The sequence below is a fragment of the Neodiprion fabricii genome, chromosome 4, assembly GCF_021155785.1.
Source record: "Neodiprion fabricii isolate iyNeoFabr1 chromosome 4, iyNeoFabr1.1, whole genome shotgun sequence".
NCBI lineage: Eukaryota > Metazoa > Arthropoda > Insecta > Hymenoptera > Diprionidae > Neodiprion > Neodiprion fabricii.
The window spans coordinates 29,198,340-29,225,414 of record NC_060242.1 but is presented as its reverse complement, the minus strand read 5'-3'; the positions used below and the strand labels follow the sequence as shown (position 1 = coordinate 29,225,414).

At 38.8% G+C, this 27,075-nt stretch overlaps 2 protein-coding genes across 12 annotated transcripts; one reads left to right on the top strand and one right to left on the bottom strand.

Moving 5' to 3' along the window:
- Positions 1 to 123: 123 nt before the first annotated feature.
- On the top strand, positions 124 to 3,906 carry LOC124179598 (PRKC apoptosis WT1 regulator protein-like). 6 transcript variants are annotated; one of them, XM_046564164.1, is made up of 8 exons: positions 124 to 142; positions 638 to 786; positions 1,241 to 1,382; positions 1,738 to 1,834; positions 1,946 to 2,053; positions 2,250 to 2,290; positions 2,386 to 2,536; positions 2,608 to 3,906. In XM_046564164.1, the coding sequence occupies exons 2-8, from the start codon at positions 651 to 653 to the stop codon at positions 2,803 to 2,805; spliced, it is 873 nt and encodes a 290-aa protein (XP_046420120.1). In that variant the 5' UTR covers positions 124 to 142; positions 638 to 650; the 3' UTR covers positions 2,806 to 3,906. The 6 variants fall into 6 exon arrangements, with proteins under 6 accessions (XP_046420120.1, XP_046420119.1, XP_046420118.1 ...); XM_046564163.1 differs by lacking the exon at positions 124 to 142 and adding an exon at positions 149 to 242; XM_046564162.1 differs by lacking the exon at positions 124 to 142 and adding an exon at positions 149 to 350.
- LOC124179596 (ecdysone 20-monooxygenase) lies at positions 3,132 to 25,475 on the bottom strand. 6 transcript variants are annotated; one of them, XM_046564155.1, is made up of 11 exons: positions 25,343 to 25,475; positions 13,407 to 13,544; positions 13,156 to 13,296; positions 12,836 to 13,034; positions 12,515 to 12,708; positions 11,157 to 11,352; positions 8,019 to 8,181; positions 7,733 to 7,899; positions 6,483 to 6,561; positions 5,445 to 5,642; positions 3,132 to 5,240 (listed from the first exon to the last, which is right to left on the bottom strand). In XM_046564155.1, exons 2-11 carry the CDS (start codon positions 13,522 to 13,524, stop codon positions 5,124 to 5,126), a joined length of 1,572 nt encoding a protein of 523 aa, XP_046420111.1. In that variant the 5' UTR covers positions 13,525 to 13,544; positions 25,343 to 25,475; the 3' UTR covers positions 3,132 to 5,123. The 6 variants fall into 6 exon arrangements, with proteins under 6 accessions (XP_046420111.1, XP_046420109.1, XP_046420112.1 ...); XM_046564153.1 differs by lacking the exon at positions 25,343 to 25,475 and adding an exon at positions 24,195 to 24,422; XM_046564156.1 differs by lacking the exon at positions 25,343 to 25,475 and adding an exon at positions 24,241 to 24,422.
- Positions 25,476 to 27,075: the final 1,600 nt, after the last annotated feature.

Here is a 27,075-nt window from a genome sequence, read left to right as displayed (position 1 = left end):
CGACACTGTAAATAAATGGATATCGGCAGCACGTGCTCCCTCTGTGGTTCAGGGATGAACCATGGAAAGCAAATCAATACACGTCATTTTAACCTTGTTGTTGGATATCATACTCGTTTGTAGGTCTATGGCTGTAGTAAAGGTGAGCGAATGGTTGGCTGGTGACAGCTGTCATTCGAATAACTTAACAGTGACATACATGACTCATAAGTATTGCACACTCGAAAGTTATTTGTTGTGAGGTAAAGCCATTATTTGGCATTTGGTTGGTTTGAATCGGTATGCGGTATGCCGACTTGGTAGGGTAACACCGGTCTAAATAGGAAGAAAAGAAACGGGAATAAAACGGGGTGTGTTCGTTCTCCGAAAGTTTTACACGTCTAAACTAATAGTTAATGAATTTGCTAAGTTGTCGGCTATTTTAACTGCACCATTTTTTACTGTTGATATAATAAATCATTCACACAGCTTCTCGCACCGTTGTTTAATTACTAACCGGACTAGGGTATCAGAGAGATGTCCAGGCATTTTTTGTAAGAAATTTTATTTTCATAACCTGGTAACGATAACGAGCTATTCGTACATGTCTATACCATTATTTCAGTCAACCACAAAACCTGTGTTGTTTTCTTTGCAGCGACATCGCTGGTATGGCATCCAGTTCTGTTAGCCAGGAAGACTTCGAGAACGACTTTGAACTTACATCCCGGCGATCCAGAATCAGAACGGCTCGAGCCCGTGTCGTTCCACCCAGAACTGGCGACGCTGCCTTGAGCAATTATCAAAGTCAGTATTCACTTTTTTCCATATCATTTCCTATTAGTCTAATACGATTTCACTTATCGATCTGTAATCGTGAATGAGTCATGCGTCACCCACAGCTATACCAACATTCGAGTACCAAATCAGCTAGTAAAAACGTCATCGTGATCAAATCTGTCAAACTGTTTGCCTGAAGTTTTGCAAACCTTCAGAAACTTCTATCAATTTAAAATAGTTCCCAGCGAGGCCTTGAATGTCCTAAATTTTTTTATGCAACCAAAATTGAAACATTCCGTTACTCAGAACTTTCATACATAAAAAAAATATTATCAACGCCGGTCACCAAAGTACAACCTAGTGAATATCACTATCAAGAGTACAGACTCTCTTATCACATGTAATTAGAGACGTTAATTTCTCATCAATCACTAACTACAATCTCCAAACGAAATTGTTCCCAGCAGCGCTTATTTTACAGTTACAACATTACCGGTTTCAGAGGCTGCAGGAGACGTCGAGGAGATATGCGACTTAGGCTCCAATTGTGTTATTTTACCGGAACATGACAATCAACAAAATAAACCAATTATGAGAAAACAAGATAAACGCCTGACCAATCGGTAGGTTAATATCACTACAGTTTCATAATTGTTAAGAATTTGAAAAAAGAAAGATAGCCAAAAGCATTGATATTAAGCGAAGGTTCTTTTTACTTCACATTTTAGTTTTCAAGTTACTGTTAAATAATAGATAATGCACGGTATTATTTTATTTTATTTATTTACGGATTACCCCTTTACATGAAAGATAAATGAGCATAGTAGGTAGCCGAGCGCACAATTACACAAATTGTCATCTTACAGACTTAAAAGTGTGAATAAAAACTGCTGAAAATGAAAGTGTGTAAAAACCTTAAATTTCACACGAGCGTCTTACTTATAATTATCATATTGTCATATTTCGTTTACTATCTAGACCAACACACATAAACAAAGGTAAACAACAACGAGACAGAAGAAAGTTAAGAGAAAAACGACGCAGTACTGGAGTTGTACATTTGCCATCGACCGAGGTAGGATGTTACAGTAATTGGTGATCAAGTATTTCAATAATCACATCGTGTGATGTCGACATTTTCCTGACTTAATATATGGTTTTAGAAAGTGAAATCTGTATTTTTCAGAGTACAGGTGGAAGCACTGGTGAAGATGAGGAAGAGATCGGTGGAACTTGTCCCGAAACCAAGCAAAATACCCATCACAATGAATTTCTCGATCAAGAACTTGTAGAGGTAAGTATCAGGGGTGATCGACTTTTGTTTACCAGCGTAAAAATGAACTAGAATGTTTTTAGTATAGAAGATGTAACTGAAATTATGTGTGATTTAATTCTCATAATAAAACTACAAAGATTGTCACAGTCCGAGTTCAGTAAAGTCAAAACTTGGAAACTGTACTCTAATTTTTTTTTATTTTTACCATTTTCAGGAAAAGGCAGTTAAGACTTACACGCAGAGACGAGATAAAAGGTGAGGAATAACGAATGTAATTCAAAAAAGGTTGCATCTAGATTCACTTTGATGCTTACTGATATCCTTGCTTTTCGTTAAATTCATTTGTTTAGCCACTCTGATCTCGAAGCTGATGACGAAGAATTCGATTCCCTAAACCAATCAGACAGCGTAAACCAATCAGATCAAGGTAATCAGAACGAGGTGCAAACCTCACCGACAACGAGCAAACCCAAAACGCCTACTTCAACCGGGGACAAATTGGTAAAAAATAATTGAAGATCGTACATAATGTCGATGTAAATCGGATTTTTAATAAAACTAGTAACAAATAGGGTTTCTTACAGCTGGTTGAGCTTGCTCAGAAAGAGAACAGACGACTCTTGTCTCTCCTGGAGGAGAGAGACCGTAAAATCACGGCTCTTGAAGCTCGCTTGACACATCAACAAAACGAAATGGCACTAGAAAGGCAACGTCTCAGAGAAGAGAATACTGCATTGATAAGAGCAATGGCTACTCTCGCTAGTAACTAGTTACTCTTCGTTAATCAAACTTTCTTACATCCATGCCAGAAACAACGATAACAAGAGTTAAAATATCGATTCTGGACTACCCACTTAATTCCTAAAAATGTATTCTCTGATAAATGATTCCTATAGAAAAAGTGATGTACAGCACACTTGTAAACATATTCTATTATACATATAAGAGTATTAGGCGCGGACGCAATAGCAAAGCTTACAATAATCTGTTAGACATGCATTTTCACACTAAATTTTATCAAAGATTCGCCTATTTTTGCTATTTTAGCATAGTCGAAATTTATATCCGTTAATGTTATCACTTTTTTCGGATTCGAACTGTCAGCTTGCTTCGATACGCATGCTTTATTCATTAGTTATCGTGTGAAAAGAAAAAAACTGTAACTTGATAAATTGTGTCTCCTGCAAGTCACATAGGGTACCCAATATTTACTAAGAAATTTATGTTGGTGTACTTTCCTGAAACTGTTATTTTTAACCGTGTAAAATGTTGCCCATGCGGGTGGATTTTTCGATAAAATTGTTATTCTCTGCAGCTTGTATAGGCAGCTTATAAATTGACACAAAAATATTAAAATATATTCGTTTAAAATCGTGCCAAAAAACGTCTGACGATACATTGAAAAGTGCAATATTATAATTGATTATACGTTCAAGTGATTTTCACATTATACATGAGGCAACTTTCAAATATCATTAATATGCATAATATTAGATATAGTTTTGAGTAACAATATTGCATAATAAAATAAACTGCACTGCGTTAGAACCGAAAGAAATACTTATTTCTTGATTAACAGCAAGTGCTGTTACATGAGCCCATTCTTATTATACCCTCAGGTTTTATTATTAGGTACTGATGTCATTTCATAATACGAAGCTCGAATTTCTAAACGGAAGTGTTTTATTCTTCTTCGTTCTTTTCTGGTTTTTTTGTCTTTACCAAATCATGTATAAACAGAGTTATCGCAGACACATTATACCTATGTTTTTTATACAATCGACTGCAATGTTAGATCAACTAACGACGTATAAATATAAATATACCATACATTCTTATTATTTTTCCAATAAAATATGGCACAACCTTAACATCCTTATTTAGAAACCAATATTTATACCAGAAACATTGGTCCGACGATCGAAAAATATTTTCGATATGCTGTGATGTCCTAAGTTATTTTTACATGGTCTTAACCACAATACCTGATGCCTATGTAAAATTTTTTTAGTGGACAGGGTCTTCTGTGTATCAAACTGACTACCTAACTTATATATAATAATTTTTTCTATTTATTGCTTATGCATTAAACGACACTAACGGGATGAACTTTTTTCAAAACGTATCGATGATAATTTATAAAGATGTTTGGGGGTTTTGGTAGTTTGGTTTGGTGGATTAAAGGGCTCAATGAAAATAATAACGCTTTAATTACAAGCGCAACTCTAGTTGAGGTGTATTTATAAATCGAATTTTTGAAGCTTGTAAATTGGTAATATTGATAGAAACAGATCGTAAGTATGAGGATCAAACTTAATTCGTTTTCATTTATTGATGAACGAAAATAAAACAGACATAAAATACTCCTGACCATCATGTATACTTAACAAGGTACGACTAGCTAATTTCTTCACATGCTAAATCATACGGTTATTCGCGAACGATTGAGAACAATAACTATAGTTGCTACACATTATCGTCAGTGAATTACACAAACAACGTTAAATAAATAACAAAATTTACAACCGATAGTACGCTAATACCACAAAACATTATTTTAATGTATACATATATCGTGAAATAGTTTGTTCAAAAATACACTCGATGAGTCGGAAACTACAGTCATATATAGCATACTTTGAATATTATCAATCGCAGATTGTGTGAGTATGTAATATGCTGCAATAATTAAACATATGATCTTGTATTCGTTTGCAACAAAACATGCCGGGTCTCACCTTTGTGTATAAATTATACAGAAATACAAATCTCGGTATCGCGATTCCTTAAAAAATACATTATCATATCGATCTATATAATTCAATCGAGTTGAATTTAAATTATACCTGTATCATACCTATATCGCTATCAGTAATTTGAACGCACAAAATATTTATGAATACGTATGTAACACGAATCTACAGCACGAACAGAAAACCGAATGTTCGATAAAAATTGAAAAAATATTAATCTAAAATACACATATCGCATATGTACAATTAGTTATCCTCTGCATGATCCTCCTGCCTTCTGTAACCACGAGTAATACAGATAAATAACTTTATTCAATTATTACATCAGTAATAATTCAATTCGCAATCAAACGATCCTCAAAACAAATTTTCACCGGTGGTTTCGGTGCAATTATAAATTCAAACTGCAATTCTAGATCTTCGGTAACGCTAATGTTAAATTCTCGAACCATCTGAAACATGAATCATCAAAATTACGGAATTAAAAATCACAAAACATTTTTACATCTATATTTGTTGTTGCAAAAATTCCCTGTAATTATGTCACGATCAAATTCTTATTCTTCCTATTCCGAGTTCAATAATTCCAAGCCATGGGCACTTTCGTACACAAATAATCGATCGTACCGAGAATGAGTATGAATTAATATCTATACCTGAGCTAGTATCAATTGAAGAGCCTGATCCACGAAACGCTTTCCAGGACATATTCGTCGACCGGATCCAAACGGGGCAACGAGAAGGGGCGAATGAGGAACAACAGTTTTGAGCCATCGTTCTGGCATAAATTTGTCGGCATCTCGGAAATTCTCTTCTTCCAGACCCGCGATCCACGTCTGACACAGAACTACGGTCTAACGGGAGAAAAGGATTAAACCTTTCGATGAAGGAATCTCGATAAAAACAATATGCACGGTGTTCTACGAACGTTATTCGTCAGGGTTCACATAAAAATAAGTTTTTCTACACTCCGATTGTTCCTATCACTTTTGTGACTGAAGTGAAATTTTTTCTGATCGGGTCTTTTATCAGGTTTCGCGGTTAGTTACTGTTGTTCTTCCTGTACGAATAACTAATACTTGATAAAAAAGAAAAGCAACTGTCGCAAGAATTTACTATAACATTCACGTCTGTGTGATTGTCGGTAAGCCATGTATTTTTTCGCAAAAATACATGGCTTACCGACTTTATTAAATTTTCATTACCACTTTTGTTAAAAAACCGTAACGATTCCAACAATCTTCTCGATAGTCATGTCGTCGAATTTTGAGTGAGCAGAATATGAAAATATCTTTACAGACAAGAGATAAGTGGACTTTTTTCCAATTTAGTATTAATTAGTACAAATAAAAGAAAACAAATACAGTATTGCAACTGAAAATTTTCTGGGTATATTCTAACGTTGAATATTTCGAACCGTTTCAACGCTTCTATCGTAAGACCAGAGTCTCTGCAGCAAACAATGACGCGACTATCTTGGCAGATTTTCATAGAACACCCTGTGAATCAACTATATGACAATGATTTTATAAGCAGCTTGTTATATAATGCATATCCGTCAGTTATCAAACAAAAAAAAAAGAATTTAAAAGTCGACATACACTCGTTATATTTACGAGGTACATATATTTAGATTAAAAATTGAAATCATTTTAAGTAACATGTAATTATAATTATATCACGTATAGTCTTACGCCAGATTTGATATCATATCCTCCCAATTCCATAGGCTCTTCAAGTATGCGGGCTATGCACGGTGTTGTTGGTAGAACTCTATGACAATAAAAAACCAGCTGTGGTGTCACCGGATACAAATAATGTTATTATACCTGTTACATGTCTTAAAAATATACGGTTACGTTTCGGAACAGCAAATTATTTTCAAGTTGTTTTATTTTTCCTCCTGAATTCGGATGACATTGACGAAGAGAAAAAAATCGATTCAAGTTAGATAATGTAATATAAATAAATCAGCGTAATCAATGTAAACCGCGACAGCAGCACACGTATGATGTCTGCAGACGTCGAGGGAAATCTCATTGCAGAATTACCAATCCTCGCACACATGCGATGGAGTTAATTATCAAAAGTGATGAACGTGCAGTATACATACATATATGTACTAATAATATATGTATACAATTAGAATCGTGCATAACGAGATACGCGAATATACATTGTTATGATGTATATACGTATACGGCCTTCGCACGAATTTTAAGCGTTCAAGTTCATTCTTGATAGTTCTGGCAATTTATTGCCGATTGGTATTAGAATATATGAGGTATTCCACACCATTTCACCTAATCGGTGAAGGTCACCGACGCCGATCCTGGTGTAAAATTTTTTTCCCAATTCGTCTATCGAAAAAAAATAACACGTGTTCGGCCATTTTTCGATTAGGCCACCTGTGTCGATTTTATGAATTTTCCGATTTTTCAACTTTTTCGAAACAGACTTTTTTCAACTGGCTCTATCTTCAAGAGCTTTCATTCTTTTCAAAAAATGATACAAGTATAAAATGTGTCAATAAGTCCGAGCGTTCTGAAAAAAATTTTGAAAATTTTTCCAACCACACAATTCTAACATTTTTTCGACTTATATATTGTACCTATACCCCCGAGCAAAAGATCTTGTTCACTCATGACATTAAACGGGTTATTTATTTACTTTGTTTATTTTTTTTTTTTTTTCTCACTTTTTTCCCCTCTTATATAAAAGATTCGAGGCGATAAGAATATCATAAAAATTCCTGAGAAATCGAGGATTATAAGATATACATATATGCGTGCGTCAGTCAGCTATTTTTAAATACTTCAAAAACTGTCGTTTCTGCTTTCTCGTCGTAATTCCTCGCAATCAGATAACATCCGGGCATAATAATGTAATCTCGGTAGATGATACAATACAATAAATGTTTGCATAATGTAGATTTTAGAATTACCTGTACGCCTCGAAAATGCAAGCACGCAGATACTTGGCGTCGCGCAAATCTTCCGCGGCAAGACTACATCCGGGTGGTGCAAGGGCGGATACTTCCTCGTGAAGACACCTCTGTACTTCTTTGTGGCGTCCGATTAGATCGATAAGAAAGACGAGGGTGTTACCAAGCTGAATGACACAGAAGAAAATCGAATTACGCATATTAACCGGCGGCCGGAATTATTATTCCTTATGTGTACATGCTTATACGTATATTACGTAGATATAGTAAACGGTGGTCAACTTACGGTGTGAATACCAGCGGCAATAAAATCTACAATCGCAGCTTTCTTATCCCGCATGTCCAAATTCTTGTCACGCAGTATGGATTTGAAAACAGCTTCGACCGAATCGTCGTTCGCGTCATCTAGCTGATCCGACGATGTGTTATCCAGTAGTTCCGATATCGTGCTACGCGTTAATCACAGAATAAATATCACGTTTTGCAAGGTACCTTGTAATTAGCAAATCGGCATAAGCATTAAGGTATCAAAATAATGCAGTTACATATTAAAGACCATAATAGGCAGAGTATGCAAGGAATATTACACCGGTCAACACGGATTTTGAATCTGGGTTCTAGATGTCAAATTTTAATTTAGTCCACGTTACTAATAAATGAAATAATAATTTTATCAGATAAAGTTGGTTTTTGTACAAACCAGAACGATGTTTCGGATTTTATGAAGAATAACCTGTTTTTTCAAACATTTATTGTAAACAACAACTAAACAAACTTCAGTTTCAACTTTAAACTACGAATGTGAAAGAAGTGATAAAAAAAAGTTTAAAGATGAATATTTGTCGTACTATTCTATTTTTGTATGAACTTTCTCGTGTCAAACCCCAAAATTGATCTACCCTCATTTTACTGCCCCTGATAACGTTAACCTTTAGTTGGCGTCTTGGGGTCTTTCGTGACCTGGGGATGGGTTTTAATTGAGATTTTCCTAACTTGAAAGTTTGAAAACGTGACTTATAGCGCCATTTGTTGAGAGATGACATGCACCGCTTCCCTCGAGCGTCATTCAGGTAAGTCTAAGTACGTCAGTCTTGCTGTAGCAGTGTTGCAAAGCAGACGGGGGTCATCAGCGACCCCAAGAGAAGTGTGTTTTGATCAGAATTATTTTAACTGTTTTTCCAGATTTATTAGCAGACAAAGTCAGCATCGAGTGTTTCAAATTTTTCTTTCATCTCCAAGTTTTGGTTTCATTTTTCAAAATAAATACGTTTTTTTCGGCTGACAGAATGAACCTAAATTTTTGTTACGAGTACTACATCTCGACTGTATCCAGCTGGTTTTTTAGCTCTTAATGTCGATAATTAAAAATTATTTTTGCCGCCTTTTTTGTCTTGTAAGACACTTTATTGAATATCAAGGTGAGTTCCCAAAAAAAATTCAAGTCAAACTATTAAATTGCTTCGTTGCAGCAAGCAATTTGTGAATGGGGTCTTCAACGACCCCGAGGTGCCAGCAATTTTACACCAGCTGGAAGTTAATAACGATAAAGTACATGGCATCTTAGTGAAAATTTTTTTTCCGTTGCCCTGTGTTATAGGTGCTACATGCGGATGATATAAATAAGTATTAGCGCACCAAAAAAATATATTAGGATCGGTACAATAAATAATATTTTCCAAGAGTCAAAGTTTCAAAATAACCTTCATGGATTAAAAGGAAAAAAAAATGACATCACGCTTAACGTAATTTCTTGGAGGAATTCCACCACCATTTCTTAATAATTAATTGTTCACTGTCGAACTGTTAATTGAAACATGTGTATATTTCTTTCTTCGCTATAAGATGTTTACTTTTCGGTTAGGTAGATCTTCCGGTCGGATGAGATAAAACTTTCCTTGCCCACCAACAAAACGCATGCTCAAATGTATTTCACTGTATTATATATAAACTGCTTTAGCCTTACGAGCCAAAATCTGAACTACGAGAATTTTAATTTTATTCAATATTTCTTTCTTTTACGCAAATGTTCTTCAAGTCTACGAGGTACATGAATGCATATTTCATGTATATATACTTAAACTTTACCGATTCTGTCCAACGTGTGAAAACATTTTCCTCGATATTCAAACGAACGTTTTTCAATATTTTTCTGCATTTTTCGCTACTTTTCGAAGCGTACCTAGGGTATAATATATGTTATTTGTGCCATGACGAGTAAGTTTGTAAGCATGACAGGCTCACAGACAATTTAATACGTAGGAGGTATAACGGACTCATAAAACAAGAACATGCTCCGAAGGATTGGCGAAAAAAAAAAAAAGAAAAGAATAACGACGGTGAGAGGAGGAAAAATTTGCGGAAGAATTGCCTGGGTATTGATTGTGCTTGAATACAATCCGAGTTGTACGTGAATATAAAGGTATGGGCACACCACCTACTTGAACACCCACCCATACATACGCATGCAGATTGCAATTGTGAGGAGATGGGAGGTTGTTGCCCGGTGAGAGGTTGTTGTACCTCGAAAAACGCTAATTCACGTAACTCTCGAGGAGCTCTCGGTCCGCTTATGTAGTGTGTATATATGTTTCTACATATGAGCTTCGACACGTCGATTATGCTCGATGTCATATACGGACATATGGATGTATATGTGTGCGTATATATATATCCATAGGTATGCATATGCGAACGCGATCCTCACACGCATATAATTAAACCATAAGCAAATTTTGCTACATCGTAAACGTGCATAAGATCTGTTATCAAGTAAGTCACTGTTACGTAAAACGCTGCCCGTACACCGCGGTTATTCATATCCTAGTATGTACCTTATATCCTATATATGTAAGTATGTTTGCGTTGCAATAAACTGAAGAGCCACTACAGCGCGAGTGGTGTATAAATATATACACAATGCACATGCGTATACGTACGTACATGCATGTGTATAACAACAAATCTCAGGCATTATTTAATTGACTAATTGACTAACGCTTAGTTTCCGCAAGACCCTCACCGCTCTCCTATCGCCGTAAAGAACGAAATATCACATATTGTAATAAAATGCTGTGGAAACAAATTATATACTTGCTCGTCACGGTTCATAGGAAGATAAAAATATGCACGATAAGCCATTTGCGCTAAACACGCTTGTTAATCTTATGACACACGTACAATAATAATATTTGTAGATCAAAAGCTATATTCTTTCGGCATTGTCACCGAATATGCATACATATATACATATATATACATATATATGTATTTGTTGCCAAGTGTGCACAATTAGCTAGAACAGTCGCAGACAGCAACAGCCGGATAGAAATTCTTCCTTCGATAAAGCTTCGATGCGGTAGGTGTATAAAATAAAAGTTTTCCTGCAAACAAGGAGGAAAAATGCCTGAAGAATGATTCTACTTACTCGTAAATGGCATCCTCGCTGCTAACCAACTCGTCATATGCTTTGGTAGCGACTAGCTTCCACAAAGGGAGGCCGTAAAAAGCATCCCGCGATGCCCGGAAGTGAATGCGAACTGCGTCAGCCAGCCTAGCTGTCAAGGCTCCGGTATCTGGCTCAAGAAATCCCAGACGTCGTCCCAGAATCAGGGTACACGTACCTGCAAAAAACGAGGGGATACGTCGTCCCGATGTTTTTCTCTTTTCGAACCAAGACTATGCAAATAATATAAAATATCAGGCTTTAGCCGGAGTTTCGTACCATCGAACAAACCCGACTATAACCGATCCTTGTTTCTCACATATTTCCCTTTCCTTCGCTCGCCATTTTCTCTCGTGTATTTCGTTTCTTTTTTTGGGTCTTTTATATTTTTTTGCTTATTTTCACCGCGGCGGTCTCTATTGTGCCCGTCAAGTCTGATATTCGCGACAGGTTGGCAGGAGGTATTTTTATACATACGAGATAGAGTATGGGTTTAAAAATACTAATAATAATAAGTATAACATCAGGTAAAAATTTTCAAGCAAAATAAAGGACTACCGCGATGTTTACGAACATTCGTCCCACGATGACGATGCCATCGATGATATTATCATACAGGAATCAACCTGTTCCCAGTGATTATATCTCTGTATTAACGCATACTGATATCCTTCTTGGCGACAGCGGATAAAATTGGCTCGCGTCAAGTGAAAATTATCCGCGCACAGTGCCATTATTATTCCCGGGTAAAATGAACCACCGATTTCATTGTTGTTTACAACGTGTAAAACACGAGAGTGTCATGATAAAACAATCGTTTCCCGAACCTGTTAAATTTCAGAGAATTTCCACATGCATGTTTACCGAATTCCGGTAGATTGAATTATACCTCCAAAAATAAATAAGTAATATTTTCGATTACACTCGAAAATATTTCGTAGTGAATTTTTTTTCTTCCCGCAATATTGCAAATATTATCATTACCAAGCGACAAAAGAGTGTATATTTACTTGTAATTTACGAGATACGTGTTTAGGGTAAAATACTTTCAAAGGCTCCGGATCAAATCGTACGATTCGCAACAATATTTACCAAAAGAAAATATAACATGAAACCATGTACGTTGGGTGAAAAGGAAAGGAAAAAGAAAAACAAAATAGAAAATAAGAAAAGTCAAGCTCCATAGTAAAACGGAACACTGCAAGCGCAATGTCATTGTCAACCGTGACCAGAGATGCTGCTGGCTTCTTGTTTTCGGTGCGGGTAAAGCTATGTTACGGGGTGTAAAAAAATTATAAATATTTCAAGCTGCAAAAAAAAAAAAAAATTAAAAAACTCACTTTCGAGACCCAACCTGTAGGCGAGTTCTTCAAATCCCGTGACACAGTTGTGCTTCGTATCCCTCTGCTGACGTATAAGATTAACGAATTCATCGGTGACTTGATTCAACGCCGGAAGGAAGCCAAGGACCGTTGTTGCACTCATTAACTCCGGAGTGAGAGCGCTCCGTAATTTGTGCCAAACTTCCCCCTGCCTGTTCGTAGCGTTGGAAAAATTCAACGTATAATAAATATTCAGAGTCATCGTTGAGATTTTCGCCATCAAATCCGTCGCCAATAATACTTGCGAGATTCGCGAGTTTCATTTCGATATGTACTCACTCGTTTACGAGTCCAAGATTCGTGTACCGATCCGGTCTAGATTGGCGATAGTACGAAATAACTTCGGACGGAGGTCGGAGGGGATAACGAGAACTTCGTCTTAGAATCGCCTCGATGTCCTTTTTCGCGAATACCGAAACCACAGGCCAATTCCATAGCGCCTCCTCCTTGCATACGCTTCCGTAACGGCGATGCAGGTCTGTTCTTGAATGAAACATTCTTCATTTGACTTTCCGTCGTTGGTCGAGCGTTCGTTAGCAAGTTGATTTACAAAATGAAACGGGCATTTTCGCGAATGAAGCAGCGATCGAAAACCTTACCTTTGTACGCGTCGTGTATTTTGCTCATGCGATAACTACCGAGAAACGTGTATATCCATCTCGTGCCGAGAACAGGGAGGCCGATTGGTCCTGGTACATCTCGCAGAGTCTTGCGTCGTTTCAGCCCTTCCGGCGACGAAACTGCAACAAGAAATGTTGGCGTTGCGATTGAAACACATGGTTGTTAATAATTAACGAGTTATACGGGCAAGCCTCTCTATGACGCCGATCGTAATCTCTGGTATTCTTACCGGGACTCGTTGGCATTGAACTTCCTGTGGAAAACCACCACGTGGGTCTGCATCTCGTGGCGAGTAATAGAACGGCAAAAAATGCGACAACCTCGAACCAAGCTCCAGACAGTACCATGCCGAATTGGGACACGAGACCTAAAACACTCGGGTTATTATACCGCGATAATGCCCAGCGTTCCGTCTTTTACCACATTATATAGAAACGAATCTATCAACATAGCGCGTATGAGACGGAGACTGCAGCTTCAGGCAGTATATAACATACTGTGAGACGCGTACCAGTGCACGTTTTTCTTTTTTGTTAAGCGATAGAGCCTTGTAAATACTAACAGATATGTTTGGTCTCTGACTGCACATATAAATCGAATTCTCTACCATGTAGGTGTGTACGTATAGTATATAATACATGTGCGTATAAACGTATAGCGACACGGACCCCAGAAATATACGCAGTTATGAGGCAAACACTCGCAATATTATTGTAATAGCTCTCAACATTTTCTTCCCATCGGTAATTTTTGTTATTCCCCTCAATTATATACAACTGCAAGTTATACATGGTAATTAATAATAATAAATGTGTTTGCCCACATATTCTAGATCAAAAAACAACTCTATCCGGTTCAAGATGGACGTCAGCTAGTTGGGAATTTAAATTTGAAACCGGTGAGTTACGTGTTTCGTGGATTCGACGGAAACCAGACGGCAGACTGGTACAAGTTCCGTTAAATTTTGTTGAAAACTTTGAGAATCAAATCGTGCTTGCACAATTTCTTACATTTTTGTTCATATTGTTAAAACCGTATTTCAATAGGTCGACCGAAACGTCTCAAACAATCTATTGCACGAACCTTGCTTCACACTATGAATAAAGTACTGTAAAGCAAATAGTGGAAAGTTGTAGTCTATAATTATTTTCTACTACAGTCAAACGATAGATGATTTTGAGTAATCGATTTTCAAATTAAAAGAAGATGTAGTAATTAATATTCTACAAGTAAAATCGAAATACAGAAATATTTTTTCATAAACTTCACTCGATATCCAATATGAAAACATGCACACAATGGATAACAAAATAATCACGAAGTATACTGAAACACTTTGCAAAACATAACCTCTTCGACGAATTTCATATTACTTTGTTCAAACTTCTCCCTCACAATCAGTTATCGTCACTACAGAGCGGCGGCATTTCAATTACATCAATTCCATTACACAATCGATGAAACAATATTCGCGCGATTCTCCGCATTGTTCTGATCGTTTAAAAAAATAAACGTTGAAACATGCGTAGAATCGGCGCTACACACTGTATGCGAGAATTACGGCCAAGATCTTGCTACTTTGGACATGCTTTAGAGGAGATAAACTCCACAGACTGCATTTCGCAGCACCAGGCCAAGATGTGCGGTTGTGAAAAACTTAAATTTATGGTATTCGGATATCTGTTTTCGACAATACGGTATAAAATATTAAACTACACGACTCAACCTGCGCCCGGATCTCCAATTTTTGTTGGCGATATTTTCCTGCAATTTATACCGCGGTGTATTTTATGAATCCGTGCCGAACTTTTATCGCGAAATTACGAATCTAAACGTAACAAAGTATTCAAGTAAAACGCACATTGTTGCTGTTTTCGCGGTTATGCAGGCACAGTGTGAATCGTAACATCTGCCAGCTTTCCGAACGAAGTTATAGCCATTATTAAGAGCCTCAAGACGCCTCAACTGATGCATAAATGAGACGTGCATGAAACAGTTCGTAGCGTTTCATTTTAATTTCGTTATGTGCACATATGTATATAATGTGGTGTAAGCTTGGCGGGCGATAAGATTTATGTCTGCTACCAACGTCGCAGTGGATTTCAAACCGCGTGGCGCGCGCAGAGGCTCGATTGTTACGGAAAAGCTCAAGATTTTCGCATCGCGAACAAATGTTTCATCAGCTTTTAATCTGTACGGACCGAACACCGACAAATTCAATTAACGTGTCCGAATCTCTTTCACGGATCGGATAATTTTCGTCTTTGATTAAAGTGAGCGGAGCACAGAACTTGTTAGTGAAAAGTGGGGTAAATTCGGAATTTGGGGATTCAGCGTGCTGCTGTATGAATAAACATACTGCGGCAAAATTCACGAAATCCGCGGACTGTAAGCTTTGAAAGCCACTGCAAAACATGGTGATTACCCTACTATTGTGCTGACCCTTGCAATTCCAGACGTATGTTAACATCGCATGCGTTAAACCCGATGCTTGTTGTACTATCTGGTACTACAGAAATAACATAGTGAAAGTATGTAATGATAGTCGGAAAAAGGTTCGCTCGTTAGATCGTGCAACAGCGGGCTATATGCACAGCTTTTTACATCCCGATATCGCAGGCTAGGCGAATGTACAGTTACACGAAAAAGTTCTTGCAGAATGTGGAGCTTTCTATTTCCATCGAAGCTTCGGTATCCGAATAGCAACGCGAACGAAAGCCTCGACTTATCTGACTGTACAGAACTTTTCCGGGTCACTGTGCTTAACTTCTTAATAACCAAAGTCGAAAGATCGTACATCGTAAAGTGGTTGATTGCATAGAATTTGAATCGCACAGATCACTTTCGCCCCGATTAACCGTTCTTATAGAACACTATTCAATTTAATGATCTCATCGATAACTCCAGCTCGAAGTCAGAAATGGAGAGTATAACTATTGTCCATGTACTCGATCACATACTTCATTAACGCTTGATCCTTTTATCTTATATTGAACTGACGTTAGGTGAAAAGGAAACATACCTATTCATGGCCTTATTAATTTAGTTCTACTCCGCAGCTGCATATCTTAGACTCATAATTGAATACATTCGCTACACGACCTGACTTCCGACTTCGAAACAGCTGCAAGAACTCGTATTTAGGTCTCGATCACACATAGTTATGACCCACTATTAATGATCATGATGATATCGACGTCCCTTTATTAGCATAGCGTAGCACGGTTGTTACGTATCGAACGTGTGACACTGTATATTTATAAATATCTAACGGCCATAAAATTACCTCAGGGGCTGTAATTTTCAATACCTTTGATAATCGTTTTGAAAAAATTGCCATTATTCGACTGGAAAAAATTTTCCATAATTACAGGAAACATGAATATTGAGATATATTAATGATTGTACGTTGTCCCTGCCTATAGAATAAGGTGAAATTGAGATTTTCCCACGCTGCGATTGCATGATATCAACTTTTTCAATCAGTTCTTTAATACTTTCCACATATTACATATGCAAATTAGGTGTGTAACATGTCGAAGCAGACGCACGTGTAACCTACAAACGGCTATATTATATGCGGAAGTGATACGTCATATGTGATCAGACCGCCGAGAGCAGACTATACTCAGGTAAAAAAAATATGATTCTAAGAAGCGTTTAAAAAAAATTACAAGTTACAATTCATGTAGATCAACATGTGACAGCATACGTACTAACACGCAAGTTAGGTTTAAGTGACGCGATTGCTTATTGTGTACACTTTCTTCCGGGAAATAAATAAATCAGTGGATCTTCCAGAAGAAAAAAAAAAGTACAAGTCAAGATATGCGTAAAAACCGAGAACACAGATTCGATGAATAAAAATTGCGGATGTATAATTCAACGTTAAATTAATATATACGCGACAGGTGTAACAGTGTAGGTATACCTGTTTATACGTAATAAAAGGTGAGAAATATATGGTTTAACACACAATGTTATCTCGAGTGAAAATAATCCCTCTCCGCAGCTTTAATTCTTTCGTGAAAATCTTGCGAAATTTTGTAATATTTCTACAACGTCACAGCCGAAGATAAGATATGACTGACATTTATTCTGGAGGCGTACCAAATTTTCCTTACCGACTATAACGTAACGAATTTTCACTCATACCGTACGAACTAATAACATAAACGAAAGAGGGCTGTTAGCGCTGTACGAAGGGTGCGTGAATCTCGTCCTTACACCGCACCATGCGCATGATGCACTCAAGATTATATAAGCGTAAAATACGTCGAGCTAAGAGTGACACGAGAAGATCAGAGTAAAGAGAGCGGAGAGATGAGTGAGAAGAGAAAATAGAGAGCATTAAAGCGAGCGTCCAGTATAAAGACTGGGACTGCCATGTGCGTTACAGTGAATCAAATCGTCGGAGCGCGGGGCTGACGATGAACGTCGACGTTTTAATGTATCAACGCGTCGTTTGCTTCTGTACCTACTTGATTGGGCATTGAGTTTGTGGTCAAGAATAATTGACACTTCGACGACTTCTCGCTCCTCGGCTCCGCATCAAGACAATGCGTCCGGCTCTCTGAATCTTTCCCATGCATAAATTACGCCACATGATGAAATTTTATGAGAAACTACTCGGTTCGAGTTCCACGCCAGATCAATTCTCACAATTCATTTTCTGCAAATATCTCATACAAGTTATCCGCGAAGACGTGGACAAATTTTTCACAATATTTTCACCGTTTATATCATCGATTATCATTTTTCTTTTTCAATTAACGTAAGATTTTAACTAGGATACGTGAATTGTCGTACATTCGGTACATCTCTAGGCCCACCTGTATTTATCCTTAACAATAAGTTTGATTCGTTAAATTCATTTAAGGGCAGCTACGCTTGAACATGCCTTCCAGGCAATTCGAGCACTAGAGAAACTCAATACGATGATTAATGGACGGGCTTTAGACAAGTATGTCTAACCTTTCAATTTCTACAGAATTTAATTCAGAGTACACGTCTCCTCGATATAAATGTTTATGAGAATTATGGTGGATGAATATAAAAACTTTAATCAACGTAAATTACTGAATCAAGTTGCCTTTTGATTATAAGCTACAATAATATACAATTGTGCATGTACAAATAAGAATGTGAAATACTACATTGTAGTATAACAGTTCAATACTTGCTATCATACAATGAGGATGCTGTATCAATTGTGATTAAAATGTACACAATAAGTACGTACATATATCAGTACGTGATTGTAAATCAATAAACATACGCAGCTTGTAAATTTCTTTTTTTCTTCTACTACTATTGTATATTCCATCCATATTAATCATTATTAGTCAAGGATAAATGGTTCTCCTGAGTTTATGTTATCTGTACGAATGATTACAGCATATTGAAACACACTTAATTGCCACACACACCGATGCAAAAACCGATTCGACCGAACATCGACCGCTTTAAAAAAAAAAAAACCGAGGTCTTACACGTGCGGAACGGTTTTATATAATTTACACATAAATACTTTGAAGTGATGTCAAAAGTTACTCTTCCAAATATCCAAGTCAAACCCGACCTTAAGTACCTAAAGAAGTGGTCTTTAATTTTATCCCCGAAAGAATGGTAACCTTGGAATAAAAAGAAAACATTTTTCCGTGTCTGAAAATGTAATATAATGTTTCGCAAAGCTTTCAGGTAAAACTACACGTTCATGTTCGACGATAGTACAAGTTTCTACAGACAAAAACGGGCAAAAACCATTCTTCGAACAGACTGATCAGATCATTCAAATCATTTAAAATCCATACAGGTATGATGTAGGTTAGAATAATAGATTCGATGTTGCGCTAATTGTATTATTTTCTTTACTACAAGTGACTTCTGGTTTCAATTTGGGCATTCGTTGTACTCTGCCTGATTATCAGCCTTCGTGATTTCAAGTTTTTTCTTTTTTTGTCAGTTTTATCCCAATGTACAACAGCTAGTAACTAGAATGATTTTTCAAACGGTGTCTATAAAATAACACGAGGCTCATCAATCACCACAATATGAGAAGTCGTTGGAAATATGGATTACACGGGGCAAAAGTACGCAGTGCGTCTGCGGAGTAAAACATGATTAACCATCCTCCACGTATAGAGAAACGCGACCATCCAGAATGAGCGGGATTGATAAGCTCTCCCGATTTCCAACTACGGATGAAGATGAATCGTTTTATGCATATAAGTAAGGTGTGTCTGTTATCGATATTTCATAAAACCTGAAACTAGCTGCAATAAGGTGTAAGTTACAAAGCGCATCAGCGAAGGCGGTTCATTGTCATGGTGAAGCTCTGTTGAGCAATTTTGCGCATGTAACCACCAAGCGGTATTGTAATTGTCAGGTACAAAGCGAATTGTACCATAAATACGCCGAGCGAAAGAAAAAATATACACAAGTATAGAAATGAATTCCATACCAAGTAAATATGGGTCACGCAGTATGGAAAGGCGTAACTCAGGTAACCCTGTGTGGTTATAAGGTGCGTGTTTGTACACCGAGCTTACGTGGTACGTCAACTCGCCAAGCATGAAACGTCCTTTAAGGAACAAATCCGGACGAGTGGAGATAGCGGAGAACGGTATTACACTAATCCCAAGAAAGAAAGTGTTTGAATAATAAACGGGATTGAATCACAGCAACGCGTTAATTTCGGTCATGCGTAAATATATAATACGAATATACGCACCGTGTGCAACGATCATTTGCCCGGGTCGTTAAAGAGGCGCCGGTCATTACATTATACACGTGTGAGTGTGCGTACATATACATATATGTACGTACAGCATAAATGACATCATGGATTTTGAACCATGCACCACGACGCATGTGACACCGCAGGTTTCTCATGTTTGTTAATGTAAATAGTGCACCAATGTGTAACCAAGTAACGAGCCGAGTCTGCAATGTGGGATATTATAAATTGTTTGTATAATAGAGAAGTTCGATAAGGCCTCGACGATCGTTTCGTATCTGTCATCCGAGTCCAACAAACACCGATTTTTCTCATTCACATAAATTATACACATTGTGAACGTGCGTGTGTTGTGCATAAAATGTGTACACACGTAGACGAAGCCCGGCGTCGTCCGTCAATAAAAAGGAATGTATTATATATAATTGGTTTATATCTCGACCCCCGACCCATTTGTCAACCCGTACGATCGGCCCGACGCTAGGACGCTTTTAAACGCCTCGAGAGCGGCGCACCCTTGACGCGAAACGCTCCGGACGTCCTTGACCATCCGGCAAGATCAGCCCTGGACTTCCCTCAAGGTCCTTAAACCGGAGATACGCGAGAAAGCGACGCTACCCGTTGACGAATGAAAAAGAAACTGATCAAAGGAACTCGATCCAACAACGTAGGAAGAGATAAAAACACATTTTTCAACAGTAAGGATCTCACTTGCGGAAGACGGTGTAAATAAACGATATAGTTTTTCGTTTTTTTTTTTTTGTTTTTTTTTTTTGTTTGTTTTTGTCTCAATTTCTACCATATATCCGTGCGTATGATCATACTCACCGCGGCAAAGGATGCAAAAGTTCTTGGGTAAAAACCAAGCCGCAATCCAGGCGAAAAGATTAAGGATAAGCATGAAACCGGGTAGCGAGGGAACCACTAGGCGAAGGATTCCATGCCCCGTATCTTCCGGGGGGTGTATAAATCCTGAACGTCCCGAAACCGCGAGTCTTCCAGCGGGAGTTAGTTGTTTCGTGACATTTGCGATATCCGGTAGAGTTGGGGAAGGCGTCGCGGGTGTCCCAGGCATCGGCGTCCTGAGCGTCGCGTGGTGTATTAACTTAGATGAGCGGACCCACGGGTATATATGTGCGTACCGTACGCATGGATACATACACATATATACGTATGTAGGCACATACGTATACCTAAATGTGTACGCAAACACAATGCTAACTTTTGAAAAATTTCACCGGACCATCAAGAAGTAACTCGGTTGGCTCGCGTGGCTCGACTCAGGCGGGACTTGACGCGTCGTCACAACCTAATCGACGTTCTCCTCGTCCTCTCCTCGACGCCGTATAACGTAGAACGGGGCACACGTTATTGTTACAGAACCTATCGGCAGACGTACGGCGTGCGCGCTGATAACAACCGGCGTCCTCGCAAATCCCTGCAGTTTCTTTTCTCTCCCCCCTGTTGTTTTTTTTTTTTTTTTTTTCCGTTCCTCCTCGCGCGCGCGGTTTGTTTGCGTTTGCGTGTGTGTTTGTAGTTTTCACGTAGCTACGTGTGTGAAGAAAAAAAAAAACAAAAAAACGATCTGACGGGAGACCTCGAGCCAACACTGAGCAGGGGACGAAAAAAATTGCTGCAATATGTTAAATTCGCCGAATAAGCTGGGAGGTTTTAGTCTTTCAGGAAACGAACCGATTGACTCCGTTAATTATCGCATTATACAATTGGTTGAGGAATTATAGACGCGGGGCACGACTTTGATAACGAAATCCAAGACTCGAATGCGAACGCGACGGTGTTACAACTTATATTATACATGTATGTTGTACAGAGTAAAAAAGCAGTGTGTGCACCACCCGCCGGTCTCGCGTATTACAGGGTTCAAGGCAATTAAACGTTACGTCATGGCATACTGCAGAATAGCGTGTATGGTATGTATAGATATATGAAGGGAGAGGCGTATTGCCCACGTGTACCGGTTGTTGTCCCCGTGCTACCGGGACGCGGTGATAACCGCGGACGCATCCGGGATCGCGACGTATGTACATGCGAATGAATAAGCAGAAGAAGAAGAAGGAGAAGGTGAAGTGGAGGAAGATGAGGATGAAGAAAAAAAAAAAGAAGAACGAGAAGAAAAAGAAAATGAGGAAGAAGAAGAAGAAGAAAAAGAAGAAGAAGGTGTACCGGTGTGCAGAAGAGGAACGAGGATCTGCGACGGCTGGCTAACTGTTTCCCCGCTTTCCTGGCTGCGTCTACTCGTCTCCTGGGCGTCTCACTACGTACTCAAGACGCGAAGCAGCATAGGCTCTACCCGACTACTCGGCCTCCCGAGGGACCACCGACAATCGGACCAAGCAAAACAGTGACAAGACTTCTATGATAGAGTGAAATACCGCTTCCTCGACGCACGATGTGGCGGGCAGCAGTGATCGATACACAGCGATGAACTTGGGAGGGGCTCTCTTTCTCCACGACGACGACGACGACGACGATGATCGTGATGATGATGATGATGATGATGATGAAGATGATGATGACGACGATGAGCGTGATCGTGATAACCGGGAGAGCCAATTTCCGCTACTTACTCTCTCGGTGCCGACATTAAGCTGCAACTTGTTACCATCTCGCAGCTTCTTTGATTACCGTAGATTCGACGCATAGACATATGCTTATGTGTACTCGAGATAACTCGTTTTTACGTACCGGAAACATCGATGATAACACTGGGCTTCTCCTTTTTTCATTCACTGTTATTTTATCGGCGGTTCACAAATATTTAAGTCGAAAACGTGATATCAAAACTACGTGCTCCGTTGTCGTCATCGTATAGTCTTATTGGAAAGTCTATTCAATGTTAGTCGCAAGTGGCTTACAACTAGATAGACAAAAACTCAAAGTATAACCTTAAAAACGATTGTAGCGTTAGAGTCGCAGGCGATCGGGCTTAAAAATATCTGATGATTGAGAAAGAGGATCGTGCAAAGACAAATTTTGTACACTTTCATCTCTCGATACACGCGATAAGCGTATATGTACCAAATAAACTCAAGACCCGAGATCCGTTCGGCGTGCAGGTCGATAAAAGAAACGCTTCGTTATAGGTATACGAAAAAACAGTTAACTGACTGCAGCCTTTCTCCTATGAAAAATATTCAAGTTATGTAATCATATCTGTATATAATATATAATATATATATATGTATACATACACGTGTGTGTGTATATAATATTATACATATATATATATACATGACACGCCGTCACGTCAGGAATGTGAAGGCATTTAAAACATGTTGATTTTTACCGAGTACAAAAAATAGGCAACAAAAACTGAAGTCATATTTTTATATTATTATAAACCCAAGTCGATTACGGAGACCTCTAGTAAATTTCAACCAACTTTTAGAATACCAAGATTGAATTTTCTATTTTCATATCATTCTAATCAGGTGAATGAAAATATCGGAGTAGATGTGTGTTTTCATAAACGATAAAGCGAAAAATATTTCAACTTTTAACATCGAATAACCGTTCACGAGAATAATATTTGTATTCCAAGGTTTCGAGAAGTCCTCTTGTTTACTTTTTTTCTTTTTCGAAGACCTAACGATATTCTATAGAAGTAATTTATGTTTCGCGTCTTCGACGTAAACAGGATTATTTATATGTTGCGCAAGGTTGTCAAGTCGTGCGATATGGACACCTGCTTTTCGCGCCCATGATTGTTAATTGTACAAGATGAACCGTCAGACAAACTGACATTTCCGTAATCAACGATTCATTAGTTTTCACGTTTTTTGAATGAAAGATCATCTACGCGATGAATCAGACATAGAATGTACTCGACTCCGAAACAGCTTACAGCCAACAAACGAAATTTGCCCGATAGAAGTAAAACTTGCACGTAGGTACGTACCGTTTAATTTCTCGGATATGTAAGAAATGTGGGGTTCAAGACAGTAGAAAATGTTGGCAGCACGCTTAACGCAGTTGTAAGTTCTTCGACAGGACTTCTAACTTTTGAACCGATATCGCAATCAACCGCACTCCGAAAAACTTTGAACTTATAATTACGATAAAAAAAAATGTCAAACTCTATCACAAGATATCTACAATTTCGCAAGAAGTTGTTACGATGTTTAAACAATTCAATCGCGATGACAAATTCACAATCATGTATTATTTTTTTCGAACATTTGATAATTGATTAATACGAAGAACGAAACAAATAACTACAAGACTGTAACAGTACTGGCATCAAATGTCTTCACATACCTTGACGGTTACACGAGCACGTACGATGTTTGAAAAAATCTCTCACTTTGGCCGCTATCTCTTACACCGAAGTGCGGATCTATCCTCGTATTTAACGGTCCACGATCTCCATATAACCGAAGGTGCGAGCGTCGCGATGGAATGACGGAGTGACGGTTACGTCGGCGTGAAGGCGAAGGTGGTGATCGGGTCGCGACCCAGGGACGACTATATGCGGGGGTAAGAATACGCGGAAAGTGCCAGCGACGGAAGGGAAGAGAAACGGGGACATGAGACAAGTAGGATGTAACGAGAGGGGGTGGAACTTGTTGTTAGGTGGAATTACGACGTTATTACACCGCGCGTGTTGCCCTTGTGCGCCATTAAACATATCCTGAAATCCCGGAGATTCTTTATCTCTCCCTCCCACTATACCAATCTGCAACAAACGTGCCGAAAACTCGGAGTTCGCTTGACTTTACACGTATGAGAATTAGGATAAACGCGTTCGCTCGGACCGCGTATTATCATTCGATAGCCTTTTTTTTTTAGCGAATTTAAAAATAGACGTGATTAATATGATTACATTAAGCGATGAAGTGTTATACCTATAAGGTGACACAACGCCACACCATGCGCGGTTTCAATGTCACGCGTACGTGATAAACGATTTTTTATAATCCACAAAAACATCACTTACGAAACGGATCATTCCCGATTTATCTGCGACCACGTGCACGGTGCCGTACTTTGTTGAATATTCATATACATCTCCTCAAGCTTGACGATTGCATTGCATCGTGTCGAACTTTTTAGCAGTACCCGACGACGTTGCGAAACCGGAGAATCGATCCACCTTTGCCATAAAAGTGTGTGTGTTTTATTTACTTTTTATATATTTTTTTTTTATCCATTCGTGCGATAGTCAAGTACGGTCTGTCAATGCGTGTTTAGATTTTTTATTCAATATCATTTTCGATAATGATTATACCGAGGTGGTCTAAACTGTACAATTTAAAGTAATAAATCTGGTAACGGCTACGGTAAACTACCCCATAATCATCACGTCGCTTAAAGATTCTTGAATCGGCAAAACGATTAACGTTCAACCTCCTTGACCTTCAACTTTGCGCGGAACAAGTGGGTATAGGTAATCACGGAGGTCTTACCTTTTATCACATCGGCAGCCTATGACGCCCCTGGCATCGCGTCTCGAAGCTTACTAATTGGTCTCGAAAATTTTTTACTCCAGGTGCGATCCAGACACAAGAAAATACTCGAAAGGAGAAACGATCACACCACGGGGAGATCGCCCCCCGGGGCTTGAGAATGAACCGAAAAGAAGGAATACAGATCTGCAGCAGTTCCGCGGAGCTTTGCCGCCACGCACTCTGGTTTCAACTGTCGCACTTGGATTGAACGTACTGCGACTGCCTACGATACAGAGAAGGCGGGATAAAACGAGCCGGTCGCGTCTCAAGTTCGCGATGTATAATCAACGGTGAACGGGTGTCGGATAATAAAACGTGGAATTTTCGCTGCTAAAAGTTGTTGAAATTTCATCCATGCAGAGAGTACAGGTACCGAACGAACGGTGAACCGTTATATGCGGACATCGGCAGCAAGTATCTGCACACGGTGCAGGGATTCTCTACTCTGTTATATCAACGAGAAGGAAGAGCTGCCTGAGAATCGGGTGTGCAAGAACCGGCGCGATTCTACCTCCGTAGACGTCTCAATGGTCTTACCAATTGTAAGAGGAAGCTGACCACTCCGAAGGTCGTAGAGCGATTAAGTCTGCATTATGTGAGCGGTATAAGCGCCAAGTCTAGACGGTCGTTTGTTTTCGTTCCTCTCTCGTTCTCGTTCTCGTTCTCGTTCCCATTTCCCGTTTCTCATTCCCTCCTCGCCCCGTTGTCCTAAATCTAGAGTATTGTCCTCTCGTGCTTCGGCCACTAGCAACCCTCTTCAATAGCGAAGGATCTGGATTAGAGTAGACCTAAGGCCTCATCCCCGGCACCTTTGTGCCAGACTGTAGATCAGACCGGGTAACGACGACGGAGTTTAATCACACAACAAGACAATGTTGGTCCGACGAAGGTCATTCGAGAGGGCAAGGGGTCTCACCCCGTCACACTTCGGTACGCATTTGAAAACAAGTATCGTTTAACGGATTGGTTGCAAAGTCAACGTACAGTTTCTTTCGATTTGTTTATTTATTTATTTATTCAGATCGAAAGCGAAAATCCACACAGGAAACGATTCGACACGCGTCGCGGACGAACTGAAACGGTTGAAGGGAAGATGCGTTATTGTTGAACGCATATTTTAATCTGAAATTTTTAATCGGCTCGACATAAGAAGCTTGATCAACTTTTTCAATGATCCCCATTCACAAGTCATATGTACGTAAATACTTGCCTACCTGCCTGCCTGTAGTTTGACTCCACCTTCGACTACTGCTACGACGACTGGTTTGACCAGGAGAATCTGTTCGACCCGTATATTAAACGTTGTCAACGATTTTTTCTGAGCTATCGTAACTGTTTTTATTACTGTCTCTATGTTTCCAGAATGGTTCAATTGTATTTTGTTGTTCGAGAATTACTTCATATATATTTTACAGGTACATATATATCGATGAGTCTTTCAATATCACACCAAAACAGATGACGTCAGTAACGGAATCTCGTAGATCATCAGAATTTCTCAGGGTTAAGCGACAATTATCATACATCGGTATATGAAAATTGATTTCATGGGCAGAAAAAAATTTCCACGAAAAAAGATACACGTGTGGTAGGTATAACCGATCGATTCGTGCTGTAACAAAACCGTTATACACCGGGCCAAGAATTCGTCCGTAGATGACGTAACGCAGGGTCTCGAAAGGGCCGGAGTC